The following is a 13971-nucleotide window of genomic DNA, read 5'->3' as shown; positions in this document are numbered from 1 at the left end:
CCCAGACGATGTTGTTCTGAGGCCAAGATTAAGGCTCATTAAAGGGACAGTATAGTGGGAGATTAATTAAGTATTTAACACCTATGCTATATCTGCCCTGGGAGTGTTTAATGGGATAGATTAGAGAGAATTTTACTTTATATCAAACCTATGTTGTATCTGCCCTGGGAGTTTTTGATGGAACAATACTCCAATTCCCAGCACCCAAAATCGCTCAGGTTGATAACCACTAAAATGTTAAAGAAACAGAGTGAACTTACTGGTAGAGAGGTCACCGAAGATGTAGTAACATTGTTCGGAGAAGGTGATCTTGTTGACGGTGTGCCTCAGATAGCCATGCTTCAGCATGCTGCTGGCATATTTCCTTGCCTCACGACGGTCTTTAAAACCCTGCACACGTGAAAAAAGCCAGTCCACCACATCTGCTCCTACAGAGAAACAAGGGCTAACTGCATGAAGACGCACAACCAACCAAATGGAGCACTCACCCCACTTCCATTTCAGCCAGAGCCTTCCAGGATCTACCCCCATCCCTCGGTCAGGGACTCGGAGGACACAGTCAACCTTGGTCAGAGTTTCTCAAGCACCACTTCCCTCCTCCTCCTCCCACCTCAATCTGGGTCACTCAGGATTCCCTATCCCACCTAGGTCAGGGTCTCTCAGGACCCTCATTCCCTATTTTGGTCTGGGTCTCTCAGGTACTCCCCTTACCCGGGCCCTCATCTTCTCTCCCCTCACCGCGCGTGACTCCTGATATTTGCACAACCCCAGGCATGCCCTTTAGTTTCAAGGGTTCAACTCACAAAATTCACCTGCCTTCTGAAGGTAATTTCTCCGCAGTTATTTCTAATGTAGCTGCCATCAAATATACAACTCACGAAATCAACCAGAATATCAAATCACTGGGCAGCAGGCTTTCCCCTTTCTCAGAAACAAAAAGACTGGAAGTGGAATATGGTATCCGCTTCCAGTTCAGACCATGCGTAGTCCATTTGGATTGTGTACAATTGCCTCAGAACGTTTACAGTTCCCTGACACCAGATTCGTGCAATCCACATTCCTACCATGTACAATCTCTCCATCTACATATAATCCTCTTGACCATGAACTCTTACCGTCTCCACTTTGCCTCTCAAATCTCTATAATATTCTAAGACAGTGGGCAGATGACACATGCACTGCCCTCCTGCTCTTGACTCTGGTTCTTAATATATGTGAACTAGAAGTGGGTGCTAAATTGGGCAGCTTTATCTGTGGCCAGGTGAAAGGGTAAAGCAAGGAGAGTGGGGCTTGGAGTTCAGTGCAGCACAGCTCAAACAAGACCAGCCCAGCATCACAAACACTTAACGCAACAGTGACTGTTCCTCAAAACTATTTCATTGATTGTAAAGCATTTTGGAACATCCTGAGGGTGCAAAAGGCGGCTTGCTGTGAAGTGATTATTTTTTAAGATTACAGGAAATCCAACAGCTTCACTTTAATTCAATTTTCAAACGGACATAGTGGAATTTGAAATCTCAGTATTCCAGGTCTCTAGATTATTTTAGTATCATAATTCTTACACCACCATACTCCTGTTAAGTACTAGGTTGGAATAACTGAGGATTAGAGGATGAGAGAGGATGAACTGACTTTTGGAATAGGGTGGTTCGCTGTGCCCCAAGTTGTGGACAGAACCCAATCCTTCCGGTGAAAGAGGCTGTACCATTCTGATCAGATGGACAAACTCTTGGGATTGTGGGAAGCCGAATGGGAAGAACAAGCAAAGCTGCCTCAGGGGATGACTGGTGAAATCAACATGTTGAGAGTGACAGTAAACAATGTGAACTTAGATCACAATAATGAAATCAGGTGCAATTAACTCTGCGCTTAGAAAGCATCTGCAGGACACCAAACGCTAACTAGCGATTCACCCAGGGCCTCTATACAATGAACAGAAGGACAGCTTGAAGTAAGAACATCCCCAGAGACAGATATACTACACTCACCAATGACGGCATTTGAAATCGTGATCTTCAGCCACAGTCGGTTACGGATCTCCAGTCCTGAGTCAGACAACTGCATTGCCTTGACGATAACTGGCATGTCACTCTTAACCGTTAGTGGACAATCCTCATACTCTGAACAAAGAAACAGAAAAAAATATAGGATCTAATTTTCACAGAGAATTATCGAAACAGCAAAGGGTCTATTCTAACCCTGGCTTTCTAGTAGGATAAGAACAGCGAGGGGGTCAGCAGGTTAAGATGTTGGGATGGCACGGTACGGGCCTTCCACCATAGAAACAGGAAGAGGCCATTCAGTCTCTCAGACCTATTTTAATTCAATTAAATCAATTGGATCACGACAGATCTACACACTAACTCTCAAAGACTTTGCAGTTAAAGCTTCGGCCAGCCGGGACCGCTCCCTTGGGTTCCCACTGTGGGATGTTACATCATTCCTGCCCCCCTCAGGCGGGGAAAAGTGCAGGCTCAGGAGTATACTCAGGGTAAGGAACATCATGTCCCGAATTCAACCATCAAATTAAAAATCAAGTCTTAAATATTGTAGACAGAGACAGGACTAGCGGGCCTGATGGCCTCACACTAATGTGACTTTGAACCATCCTAGCAGCCTTGTTATCCCCTAACACAACAGACATGGCAGGTTCAAGCATGGTAAAAAGGTAACTTACTTTCCGAATCTGGGATGGAGCTGGTGAGTGAAGAGCTGGTGGAAGTGATGGCACTGGTGGTGGGGCTCATACCGTAGCGGGGGAATGTTCCTGTCATAGCCGTGGTATGAGAGATCCAGGCCGCTGGGTCAATGGGTCTCACTGGTTCCGCTACACCACAGGCAGATAGAGGGAAGATTAGACAAAGAGCTGGACTCAGTTAAAACAGGAGAAATTGTGAAGAACAATAAAAATATATATCTTGAGCAGTAAATGAACAGGTATATCAGCAGCTGAGGAAACGGTCTGCAGGTTAAACCCGGGCCGCCTTCCAAAACCTTTTCTTTTTTAGGTGCTGACTGATTGGTGGCATGCTTCCAGCAAGTTCCGTTTTTAGATAATGAGAGTGCTAATATTGACAAGATACTTCCACAGCCTGCAGCATGTACAATTTCTGCAGCAATGTATAGACATTTCAGAAAATTGCAAGGAAGTACAAGTTGGCAACTGTTTAATGATTAGTAGGGTGGCACAGCTGCCTCACAGCGCAAACAACCCAGGTTCAATTCTGACCTTGGCCGACTGCGTGGAATTTGCGTGTTCTCACCGTGTCTGTAGTTTCCTCCCACAGTCCAAAGATGGTCCAAAGGTTAGGTGGATTAGCCATGCTAAATTGCCCCTTAGTGTCCAACAGTTAGGTGGGGTTACAGGGATAGGGTGCAGGAGTGGGCCTGGGTTAGGGTGCTTTTTCGGAGGGCCGGTGCAGACTTGATGGGCCGAATGGCCTCCTTCTGTAGGGATTCTGTGATGATAGTTTAGTACAGACTTCCAGAACATTAAATGATGTAGGGAAACATGACAGCGTTTGAAATTCCCCAATTCTAATGATCCTTCTCAATTGTCCATAGTCTGGATGTCAAATCACATCTCAGGGTTATGGTGCAGAAAAAAACTACAATTACATATTGCTCATTAGAAATTGATGACATACCGGGTTGCTGCTGGAACGACTAGGAAGGAGCCGATGAGGGCCGGGGGGGGAAGAGGAGAGGCGCTATCGCCATGGGGAACGGGTCGAGCGGGGTGTGCTGGCCTGGGGCGAACATCTGCCAAGCTATGGCTAGTCGGCAGGGGAGGGGGGCGGGTTGCCCTCTGATCCGGCTGATTACCTGGAACGTGAGGGGGCTGAACGGGCCGGTTAAGAGAACCAGGGTGGTCTCCCATCTAAGGGGGTTGAAGGCGGACGTGGCTATGCTCCAGGAGACCCACCTGAAGGTGGCGGACCAGGTCCGTCTGAGGAAGGGGTGGGTGGGGCAGGTTTATCATTCAGGATTGGACGCAAAGAACCGGGGGGTGGCGGTTCTAGTGGGGAAGAGGGTGGCGTTTGAGGCGGCTGAGGTGGTGTCGGACAAGGAGGGCAGATATATCATGGCGAGGGGTAGGCTGCAGGGAGAGAAGGTGGTGCTGGTGAACGTATATGCCCCGAATTGGGATGATGCTGGCTTCATGAGGCGCTTGTTGGGCCGCATCCCGGACCTGGAGGCAGGGGGCCTGATCATGGGGGGAGATTTTAACACAGTGCTGGATCCCACACTGGACCGGTCCAGTTCAAGGACGGGTAGGAGACCGGCGGTGGCCAAAGTGCTGAGGGGATACATGGACCAGATGGGAGGGGTGGATCCCTGGAGGTTTGGGAGACCGAGAGCGCGGGAGTATTCCTTTTTCTCTCACGTCCATAGGGTTTATTCCCGGATAGACTTTTTTGTCCTGAGCAGGGGGTGGATCCCGAGGGTGCAGGATGCTGAGTATTCGGCCATAGCGATTTCGGACCATGCCCCGCACTGGATTGATCTGGAGATGGGGGAGGCACGGGTCCAGCGCCCGCTCTGGCGCCTGGATGTGGGGATGCTGGCGGAGGAGGAGGTGTGTAAGAGGGTTCGGAGAAGCATTGAGGGGTATCTGGATACCAATGATACGGGGGAGGTCCAGGTGGGGATGGTCTGGGAGGCTCTGAAAGCAGTGATCCGGGGGGAGCTGATCTTCATCCGGGCCCACAGGGAAAGGAGGGAGAGGAAGGAGAGGGAGAGACTGGTGGGAGAGCTTCTGGAGGTGGACAGGAGATATGCGGAGGCACCGGAGGAAGGGTTGCTGGGAGAACGGCGCAGGTTGCAGGCCAATTTTGGCTTGTTGACCACCAGAAAGGCGGAGACACAGTGGAGGAGGGCGCAGGGCGCGGTATATGAGTATGGAGAGAAGGCGAGCAGGATGTTGGCGCATCAGCTCCGTAGGCGAGATGCGGCTAGGGAAATTGGGGGAGTGAAGGATGGGGGTGGAAATGTAGTGCAGAAGGGGACAGAAGTAAACGGGGTCTTTAGGGACTTTTACGAGGGATTGTACCGGTCGGAACCTCCGAGGGGGAGAGAGGGGATGGAGAGCTTCATGAACAGGCTATGTTTCCCAAGGGTTCAAGAGAGGCTGGTTGAGGGGCTGGGGGCACCGATAGAGTTGGAGGAGCTAGTCAGGGGGATCAGGCAAATGCAGTCAGGTAAGGCCCCGGGGCCGGACGGGTTCCCGGCAGAATTTTACAAAAAATATGCGGACCTGGTGGGTCCCCTGCTGGTGCGAACTTTCAATGAGGCGTGGGAGGGGGGGGGGCTTTGCCCCCGACGATGTCGCGGGCACTGATCTCTTTGATCCTAAAACGGGATAAGGACCCCTTGCAGTGCGGATCATATAGGCCTATTTCACTCCTTAACGTAGACGCTAAGTTGCTGGCGAAGATCCTGGCTACCAGGATAGAGGATTGTGTGCCAGAGGTAATTCATGAAGATCAGACAGGGTTTGTCAAGGGGCGGCAGCTCAACACGAATGTGCGGAGACTGCTCAATGTTATCATGATGCCGGCAGTGGAGGGGGAGGCGGAGATAGTGGTGGCGCTGGACGCAGAGAAAGCGTTTGATAGAGTTGAGTGGGGGTGCCTGTGGGAGGTGCTGGAGAGGTTTGGATTTGGGGAGGGATTCATCAAATGGGTGAGGCTGCTTTACGCGGCGCCGATGGCGAGTGTAGTCACAAATGGAAGGAGATCGGAGTATTTTAGGCTTTATCGTGGGACCAGGCAGGGGTGTCCCCTGTACCCCCTGCTCTTTGCACTGGCGATTGAACCGCTGGCCATGGCGTTGAGGGAGTCAGGGAAGTGGAGGGGTCTGGTGCGGGGGGGGGGGGGGGGGGGGGGGGGGGGAGGAGCACCGGGTATCGCTGTATGCGGACGACCTGCTGTTATATGTGGCGGACCCAGAGGGGGGAATGCCCGGGGTGATGGAACTGTTAGCGGAATTGGGGGCTTCTCGGGCTATAAGCTGAACTTAGGAAAGAGCGAGGTATTTGTAGTGCACCCGGGAGATCAGGAGGAGGGAATTGGGAGGCTCCCCTTCAGGAGGGCAGTGAAGAGTTTCAGGTACCTGGGGGTGCAGGTGGCCAGGAGTTGGGGGGCTCTTCATAAGCTTAACTTCACCAGACTAGTGGAACAGATGGAGGAGGAATTTAAAAGGTGGGACATGGTGCCGCTATTGCTGGCGGGCAGAGTGCAATCCGTCAAAATGACGGTTCTCCCGAGGTTCTTGTTCCTCTTCCAGTGCTTGCCCATCTTTATCCCTAGGGCCTTTTTTAAAAGGGTGACCAGCTGCATCATGGGATTTGTTTGGGCGCATGGTACCCCGAGGGTGAAGAGGGTCTTCTTGGAGCGGAGTAGGGATGGGGGGGGGCTGGCGTTGCCCAACCTCTCGGGGTACTACTGGGCGGCCAACGTGTCGATGGTGCGTAAGTGGGTGATGGAGGGGGAGGGGGGCAGCATGGAAACGGATGGAGAGAGCGTCCTGTGGGGATACAAGCCTGGGGGCCCTGGTAACGGCGCCGTGGCCGCTCCCTCCCACGAGGTATACCACGAGTCCGGTGGTGGCGGCTACCCTCAAGATTTGGGGGCAGTGGAGGCGACATAGGGGAGAAGTGGGGGGCTCGATGGAGGCTCCGTTAAGGGGAACCATAGGTTCGTCCCGGGGAACATGGATGGGGGATTTCGGGGATGGTATAGAGCGGGCATTAGACAGCTGAAGGACCTGTTTATCGATGGAAGGTTTGCGAGCCTGGGGGAGTTGGAGGAGAAATTTGGGCTCCCGCCGGGAAACATGTTTAGATATCTGCAGGTAAAGGCATTTGCTAGACGGCAGGTGGAGGGATTCCCTGCGCTCCCCGCGAAGGGGGTGAGTGACAGGGTGCTCTCGGGGGTCTGGGTCGGGGAGGGGAAGATATCCGATATCTACAAGCTTATGCAGGAGAAGGAAGAGGCGTCAGTAGAGGAGCTGAAAACGAAGTGGGAGGGGGAACTGGGGGAACAGATCGAGACGGGACATGGGCTGATGCCCTGGAGAGGGTAAATTCTTCCTCCTCGTGTGCGCGGCTTAGCCTCATCCAATTCAAGGTGCTGCATAGGGCCCACATGACTGGGACGAGGATGAGTAGGTTCTTTGGGGGTGAAGATAGGTGTGCCAGGTGCTCGGGGAGTCCAGCGAACCATGCCCATATGTTCTGGGCATGCCCGGCATTGGAGGAGTTCTGGAAGGGGGTGGCGAGGACGGTGTCAAGGGTGGTGGGATCCAGGGTCAAGCCAGGATGGGGACTCGCGATCTTTGGGTTGGGGTAGAGCCGGGAGTGCAGGAGGCGAAAGAGGCCGGTGTGCTGGCCTTTGCGTCCCTAGTAGCCCGGCGAAGGATTTTGCTACAGTGGAAGGACGCGAGGCCCCCAAGCGTGGAGACCTGGATCAATGACATGACGGGCTTCATTAAGCTTGAGAAGGTTAAATTCACCCTGAGAGGATCGGCGCAAGGGTTCTTTAAACGGTGGCAACCTTTCCTCGACTTTCTGGCTCAACGATAGGGTACTGGGACAGTAGCAGCAGCAACCCGGGGGGGGGGGGGGGGGGGGGGGGGACGTTGATTATGTTGGCTTATTTTATTTAATTTGATTTATCTAATTTTAATTTATGGTTAAGTTCTCTTGTTTGGGGGGGGGTGGGGGAATGTGATACATGTGATGTTACGGTATGGGGGGAATTGTGGGTGTTATGGGGCTGTTAGTTGCATATTACTGCTTTTTGCTATACTTTTTGTTATATTTTCTGTAAAAAATTCCAATAAAAATTATTTTAAAAAAAAAAGAAATTGATGACATGCCCAATAGGGCCCCTCCATTTCTTGAAAGGTACGCATCTGCCTCACACTAACAGTAGAGCCCAAATTGAAATGATGGGCTCTGGGTAAATCAGTGTCAAATTTTATTTAATAATGCTCCTGTGAAGTTCTTTGGAATGTTTTACTCTATAAAGGCAAGTTGTTGCTACTGCGATAGGCAATCCATCTTTTTTCTTCACTTAACTTTCTCCATACAGTGTACACAAAGATAGGGACTGAGAGGCAGATAAGGAGGGACAGATAGATGGAGAGGCATAATGGGGGAACAAGTCAAAGAGGCAGAAGTAGAGAGAGGCACGCACATTTCGAGATGAAAAGACATACATAGAAAAGGGCAGAGGGCATACAAATTAAACAATATTTCATGAATAGTAATTTTAATTAAAATACAAGAACGTCAAGAAAATTGAAACAAACACTAAAATTTAACACTAGCATTAGTGAAAATAAAAATCAAGAGCTAAACACATGCCACAGGTGCAATTGTCACAACCACAGAGGATTGGATTCCAAATCCAGATCTCTGAGATAGAAGGACAGTGTGTAACTAACAACAGTACCCAAGTCAATACATGTTACTTCATTACTTAAAATTCTGAAAGCAGTACTTACTCCTGGGAATGGTGAAATAACTCCTGGGCGTGGGGTCCCAGCACTTGGCTACTGTTAAGCTGATGGGTCTGGAGAAGCAAACATAGTGGGACAGTTACCAACCACTGCAAATATTACACAAACCGGGACTAAGCAAAACTGGCCCAGGAACCTCGGGAAATTGAATCTGAAGGCTCCGATCGTTCAGGAATTAAATGGGACACTGCATGAGGGGCTGGTTTAGCTCACAAGGCTAAATCGCTGGCTTTTAAAGCAGACCAAGCAGGCCAGCAGCACAGTTCGATTCCCGTACCAGCCTCCCCGGACAGGCGCCGGAATGTGGCGACTAGGGGCTTTTCACAGTAACTTCATTGAAGCCTACTCGTGACAATAAGCGATTTTCATTTCATGAGCAACGGATTACACAGACCAATCCCAGGATGGCCACAGGCACATGTGTGGAATTGAGTAAGCACAGGAGTCCACTGAAATATCGCTACAGTTGGATAGGCTGGTGATACCTGTTGGGCCAGCAATAGTGCTGGGTTCATTTTGCAGCAACAAACTCATTTTCTTAAGTTTATAGTTATGCAGGGTGGGTTACTGGTGGGATTCTTGGCTGCAAAATAGAGTTAGTTGCTGCAAGGTAAATAAATGCAGTGTGTGTGTTGCAGCGGGAGAACAAATCCCGACGAGGAAAAGAGAAAATGTTTTGAGACCCCTTCCTCTGGAATAGGAGCCCACTGCTAGGCCATCACCCTTCATATAGTAATCAAGCGCTTATTCCTCAGCAATGACTCTGAGCCATCTCCTGGAGGTATCAGAGGTCAGTGAAAAATTTGGTACAAGGAATTGGAGTGGATTGCGAGGTACAGCTGGTCAATAATGGGGGCTGGTTTAGCTCACTTGGCTAGATAGCTGGTTTGTGATGCAGAGCAAAGCCAGCAGCGTGGTTTCAATTCCCGTACCAGCCGATGTTATTCATGAAGGCCCCGCCTTCTCAACATTGCCCCTCGCTGGAGGTGTGGTGATCCTCAGGTTAGATTAAATTTAGATTTATTGTCACATGTACCAAGGTACAGTGAAAGTATTGTTCAGTGTACAGCCCAGGCAAATCGTTCCATACATGAAAAACATAGACATACGATAAAGAAATATGTAAATACATAGAAATAGACACTGGGTGCAGCGTACAGAGAGTAGCAAAAATGTGTGGAGAGATCAGTTCAGTCCATAAGAGAGTCATTGAGGAGTCTGGTAACAGCAGGGAAGAAGCTGCTTTTGAATCGGTTAGTGAGTGTTCTCAGACTTTTGAATCTCCTGCCTGAAGGAAGATATTGGAAGAGAGAATAATCCAACTGGAAGGGGTCTTTATTTTAATAAATTTAGAGTACCCAATTCATTTTTTTCCCCAATTAAGGGGAATTTAGCGTGACCAATCCACCTAGCCTGCACATTTTTGGGTTGTAGGGGCGAAACCCACGCAGACACAGGGAGAATGTGTAAACTCCACATAGACAGTGACCCAGAGCCGGGATCGAACCTGGGCGCCGTGAGGCAGCAGTGCTAACCACTGTGTCACCGTGCTGCCCAGTGGGAGGGGTCTTTGACTATGCTGCCCGCTTTCCCAAAGCAACGGGAGGTGTAGACAGTGTCACTGGATGGGAGGCGGGTTCACGTGATGGACTGGGCTGTGTTCACTGCTGCATCTGTTAAAATTGCTAAGAGTCAATGTGGACATGCCAAATTTCCTTAGTTTCCTGAGGAAGTATAGGCACGGTTATGCTTTCTTGGTCATAGCATCGACGTGGGTGGACCAGGACAGATTGTTGGTGATGTGCGCACCTAAGTACTTGAAGCCTTCAACCATCTCCATCTCGGCACCATTGATGGAGACAGGGTGTGCACAATATTCCACTTGGCCGTCAAACATCATGTGGTATTATATGACAAAGTGCAGTTGACTTTAGCCCAGGGTTCATGCCAATATTTTCCCCTCAGCCAACATCATTAAAGCAGATGTTCTGGTCATTTACAATTTTCCATTTGTGGAATCCTGTTGTGCAAGAATTGGATGCTACATTTCAAATAATAGAAAAATAACTGCAATTCAAAAGTGTTTCATAGTCTGTAAAATGAGTTTTGACATCCAAAGGTTGTGAAAGGCACTATATAAATGCAAGTTCTTTGCTTAAAATGTATTTTCTTAATCGCATGTGATGCAAATTGGTGAAACATGTCACTCACCCAGGTTTCGATACAATTTCCCGCAGAATCCTCACAGCATCATCATTGCTCATGTTTTCAAAATTGACGTCATTGACCTAAAGTATAGAGTGGAAAGGAAATTCAGATCAAGGGACAGGTTAAGGCACATGTCTCGGAATAGGGAACAGGAACTGGTACAAGGGTCGAGGAGACAATGGCACTGCCATTTGACAGACAGCTTGCAGGTAGACTTAGAAAGGAGTTGAAAATCAACCAGCTGAGTCCTGAGGTACGATCGCTGCCTTGAAGTCACCATCCCATAACTTTACAGCTGCTGTGATTTTATGGGCAGTTGCTGGCGGCAAGGCAACCAATGGCAAAAGGCACACAGCATGTGACAGTTATACTTAAGAATTAGGTTGGCTTATTCCTGCACCAAAACAGAGAATGGATCACTGATATTTCTGTCATTTGACAACATCACCAGGTAAATCTGAGGTAAAAATTAAAAATGTATTTTGTTCCAGTCAAATTTAAAATGCACATCTAGGCTTGCTTTATTTCAATTGAGGAAGCAAGCAGACATCAGTGGGAATGTACAGAAAAGCCGAAGAAACTCAGGTAAGCATTGAATTGCTGTGCAAAGTCAAGGTCAGATTCCACTGAAGCTTTCACTGCGTTCCGAGGTACAGTGAGAAGTATTGCTCTGCATACAGTCCAGGCAGATCTTTCCATACAAGATAAACATAGGACATATGATAAATACACACACATCGGGTGAAGCATACGGAATATAGTGCTACAACAGTAGAGAAGATGCGTAGAGAGATCAGTTCAGACCATAAGAGGGCCAAATGGGAGTCTGGCAACAGTGGGGAAGATGCTGTTTTTGAATCTGTTGGTGCATGTTCTCACACTTTTGTATCTTCTGCCCGATAGAAGAGGGAAAGTACAGAGGAGGTCAAAAGCCACGGTGTAGGACACTAAAGGTCAAGGGTCAGTGCCAGGATAGTACCAGGGGTGGGTCAAGTCACCATAGGGTAAGGATTGATCTTCACAATGCAGGACACAAGGGGAGGGATAAGTCGCAAGGAAATGACAGCACAAGGGAAATGGTCAATGTGAGGTGAGAGGCCCACAGTGGAGGACAACACCAGAGCGACCACGGCCCAGGCTGCAGGAGGAAAAGCATCACGATATTGGGCAGGTAAAGTTTCAACATTTTTGTCAACATTAAGTTTTTGTTTAATAATGTCTCCCTGTGATGGGCCAGTCCGAGAGTCCTGTCCATAGCCACTGCGGCCTCTTGTCAGGTCCATTCATTTCGTGACATGCAGTGTTCTATCATCAAACATAGCTTCAAGAAGGTATTGAAGGTGCTGGTGGAGGAGGTGATTGCCCTGGTGAGGGCGGGGGTATCGAGAGCATCGGCTGAGGTGCGGGAGCAGGGTGAGACACTGAAGGAAGTGGAAGAGGCATTGTCGCAACACAGTGATCAACTCACCTCGATGGGTAAGGAGCTGCAGAGGGTAATGGAGGCCAACAAGTGTCTGCGAGCCACAATAGAGGACTTGGAAAACAGATCTAGGCAAAATCTGAGGATCGTTGGTCTGCCCGAAGGGGTGGAGGGCCCGAGGCCGATGGAGTATTATGCCAAGATGTTGGCGGAGCTGTTGCGGGAGGGGGAAGACCCCTCTCAGTATGAACCGGATCGGGCTCATAGGACGTGGAGGCCTAAACCAAGGGCAAATAAGCCGCCAAGAGCAGTAACTATTTGTTTCCATGGGTAACGCGTGAAGGAGAAGGTCCTATTTGGGCAAAGCAGAAGCGGAAGGTGCAGTGGGCTGGAGCTGGTATACACATATACCAGGACTTTACTGTGGAATTGGCGAGCGGCCTACAGCCAAGTGAAGACAGCACTGTATACCAGCAGGGTGCGGTGCGGCATACTGTACCCAGCCAAGTTGAGGGTGACCTACAAATCCAAAGACTTTTATTTTGGGACAGTGGAAGCGGCGGAGGTATTTGTGAAGGCAGAAGAACTGGGGCAGAATTGAGAAATGGGACTGAGGATTGGTCTTGTACGGAGGGTAGGGGGTTTGTAGGAGTCTATGTAGCTTTACTTTTTCACTGCATGTTGGTATATGTGCTAATAGAGTCAACGTTGTCTATTTGAACAATGTAAGAGTTGGCATTTTCTTTTGCAATGATGATTGTTTGGGGTTTGTGTGTTTACACTGGCATTGTGTGTTAAAGGGGATTTCTTTGTTTTCCTGGGACAGGGCAGGGGGGAGGAGATTGGAGGGGAGTGAGGCCGGGGCAGGGGCCTCCATACTGGCTGGTTTAAACTGGCCAGTGAATGGGAGTGTGGTGGGGGGAAGGGGTTGCGGCCTTCACAGCCTGGTAGAACAGGTTTTGATGAGTCTAGGAGGGGTGAAAAGTTGGGGGAGGGGACCAATACTGGGTGAGGTGTTTGCGAGAGGAAGTGGAGGGGAGGAATCTGAGAGGGGATGGGGGGGGTTTCCAACAATTCGTGGGTATCATTTATTATAGACTGTGATGAACGGTATTAATAACTGCCGTAAACGGTACCTGACCTTTAATACCTTGCCCCTTTAAGAGGCTTGGAACCCTGGGGGACTCCGCCTCTGGCTACGCCCCCAGGAAACGGTATATAGGATAAGGCTCCATGTGGTGAGCACACTTCTCTCGGATGCTGTTCAATTCTCTGTAGATTAAACCTTTTGATTACCGACCTCGCTCTCGCATCGTAATTAAGGGTGCCTCATAGACTTTAAGAGATTGGATGGTCTTGAATATTAGCAGGGGGTGATCCATATATATTAAAGGTGACTATGGGTGATTCCTGATTCCTTTTTGTTTTTTATTTGATGTTTATGTTGTCATGCGAGCTGTTGTTTGGAGGTTGGTGGGGGATGGGGTCGTTGTTAATAAGGGGATTGACATTGTATTCATTACTGTTTACTGTTTGTTGGTGGGTGTAAGTTTTGAAGAAATTATACAGTGAATGGTAGAACCCTCAAGAGTTTTGAAAGTCAGAGAGATCTAGGTGTACAGGTCCACAGGTCACTGAAAGGGGCACCACAGGTGGAGAAGGTAGTCAAGAAGGCATACAGCATGCTTGCCTTCATTGGCTGGGGCTAAGAGTATAAGAATTGGCAAGTCATGTTGCAGCTGTATAGTACCTTAGTTAGGCCACACTTGGAGTATAGTGTTCAATTGTGGTCCCCACACTACCAGAAGGATGTGGAG

The 13971-nt window shown here is 49.2% G+C and overlaps 1 protein-coding gene across 4 annotated transcripts in view; it reads right to left on the bottom strand.

Annotated features, from left to right (window-relative positions):
- The window catches only part of LOC119979474 (segment polarity protein dishevelled homolog DVL-1-like), a 189494-nt gene that overhangs the window by 8567 nt on the left and 166956 nt on the right, over positions 1-13971 (bottom strand). For 3 of the 4 annotated variants that reach the window (XM_038821736.1, XM_038821739.1, XM_038821740.1), the window contains 5 exons: positions 10738-10814; positions 8512-8579; positions 2678-2827; positions 1989-2120; positions 261-428 (listed from right to left, as the gene is read on the bottom strand). In XM_038821736.1, the coding sequence (XP_038677664.1) occupies positions 261-428; positions 1989-2120; positions 2678-2827; positions 8512-8579; positions 10738-10814 (595 nt within the window). The remainder of the gene's footprint in view (positions 1-260; positions 429-1988; positions 2121-2677; positions 2828-8511; positions 8580-10737; positions 10815-13971) is intronic. The other variant, XM_038821738.1, reaches the window with a different exon arrangement.

This window comes from Scyliorhinus canicula, chromosome 16, assembly GCF_902713615.1.
Source record: "Scyliorhinus canicula chromosome 16, sScyCan1.1, whole genome shotgun sequence".
Lineage (NCBI taxonomy): Eukaryota > Metazoa > Chordata > Chondrichthyes > Carcharhiniformes > Scyliorhinidae > Scyliorhinus > Scyliorhinus canicula.
Note: the sequence above shows the minus strand (reverse complement) of the source record. Positions and strands in the feature narration are given on the sequence as shown.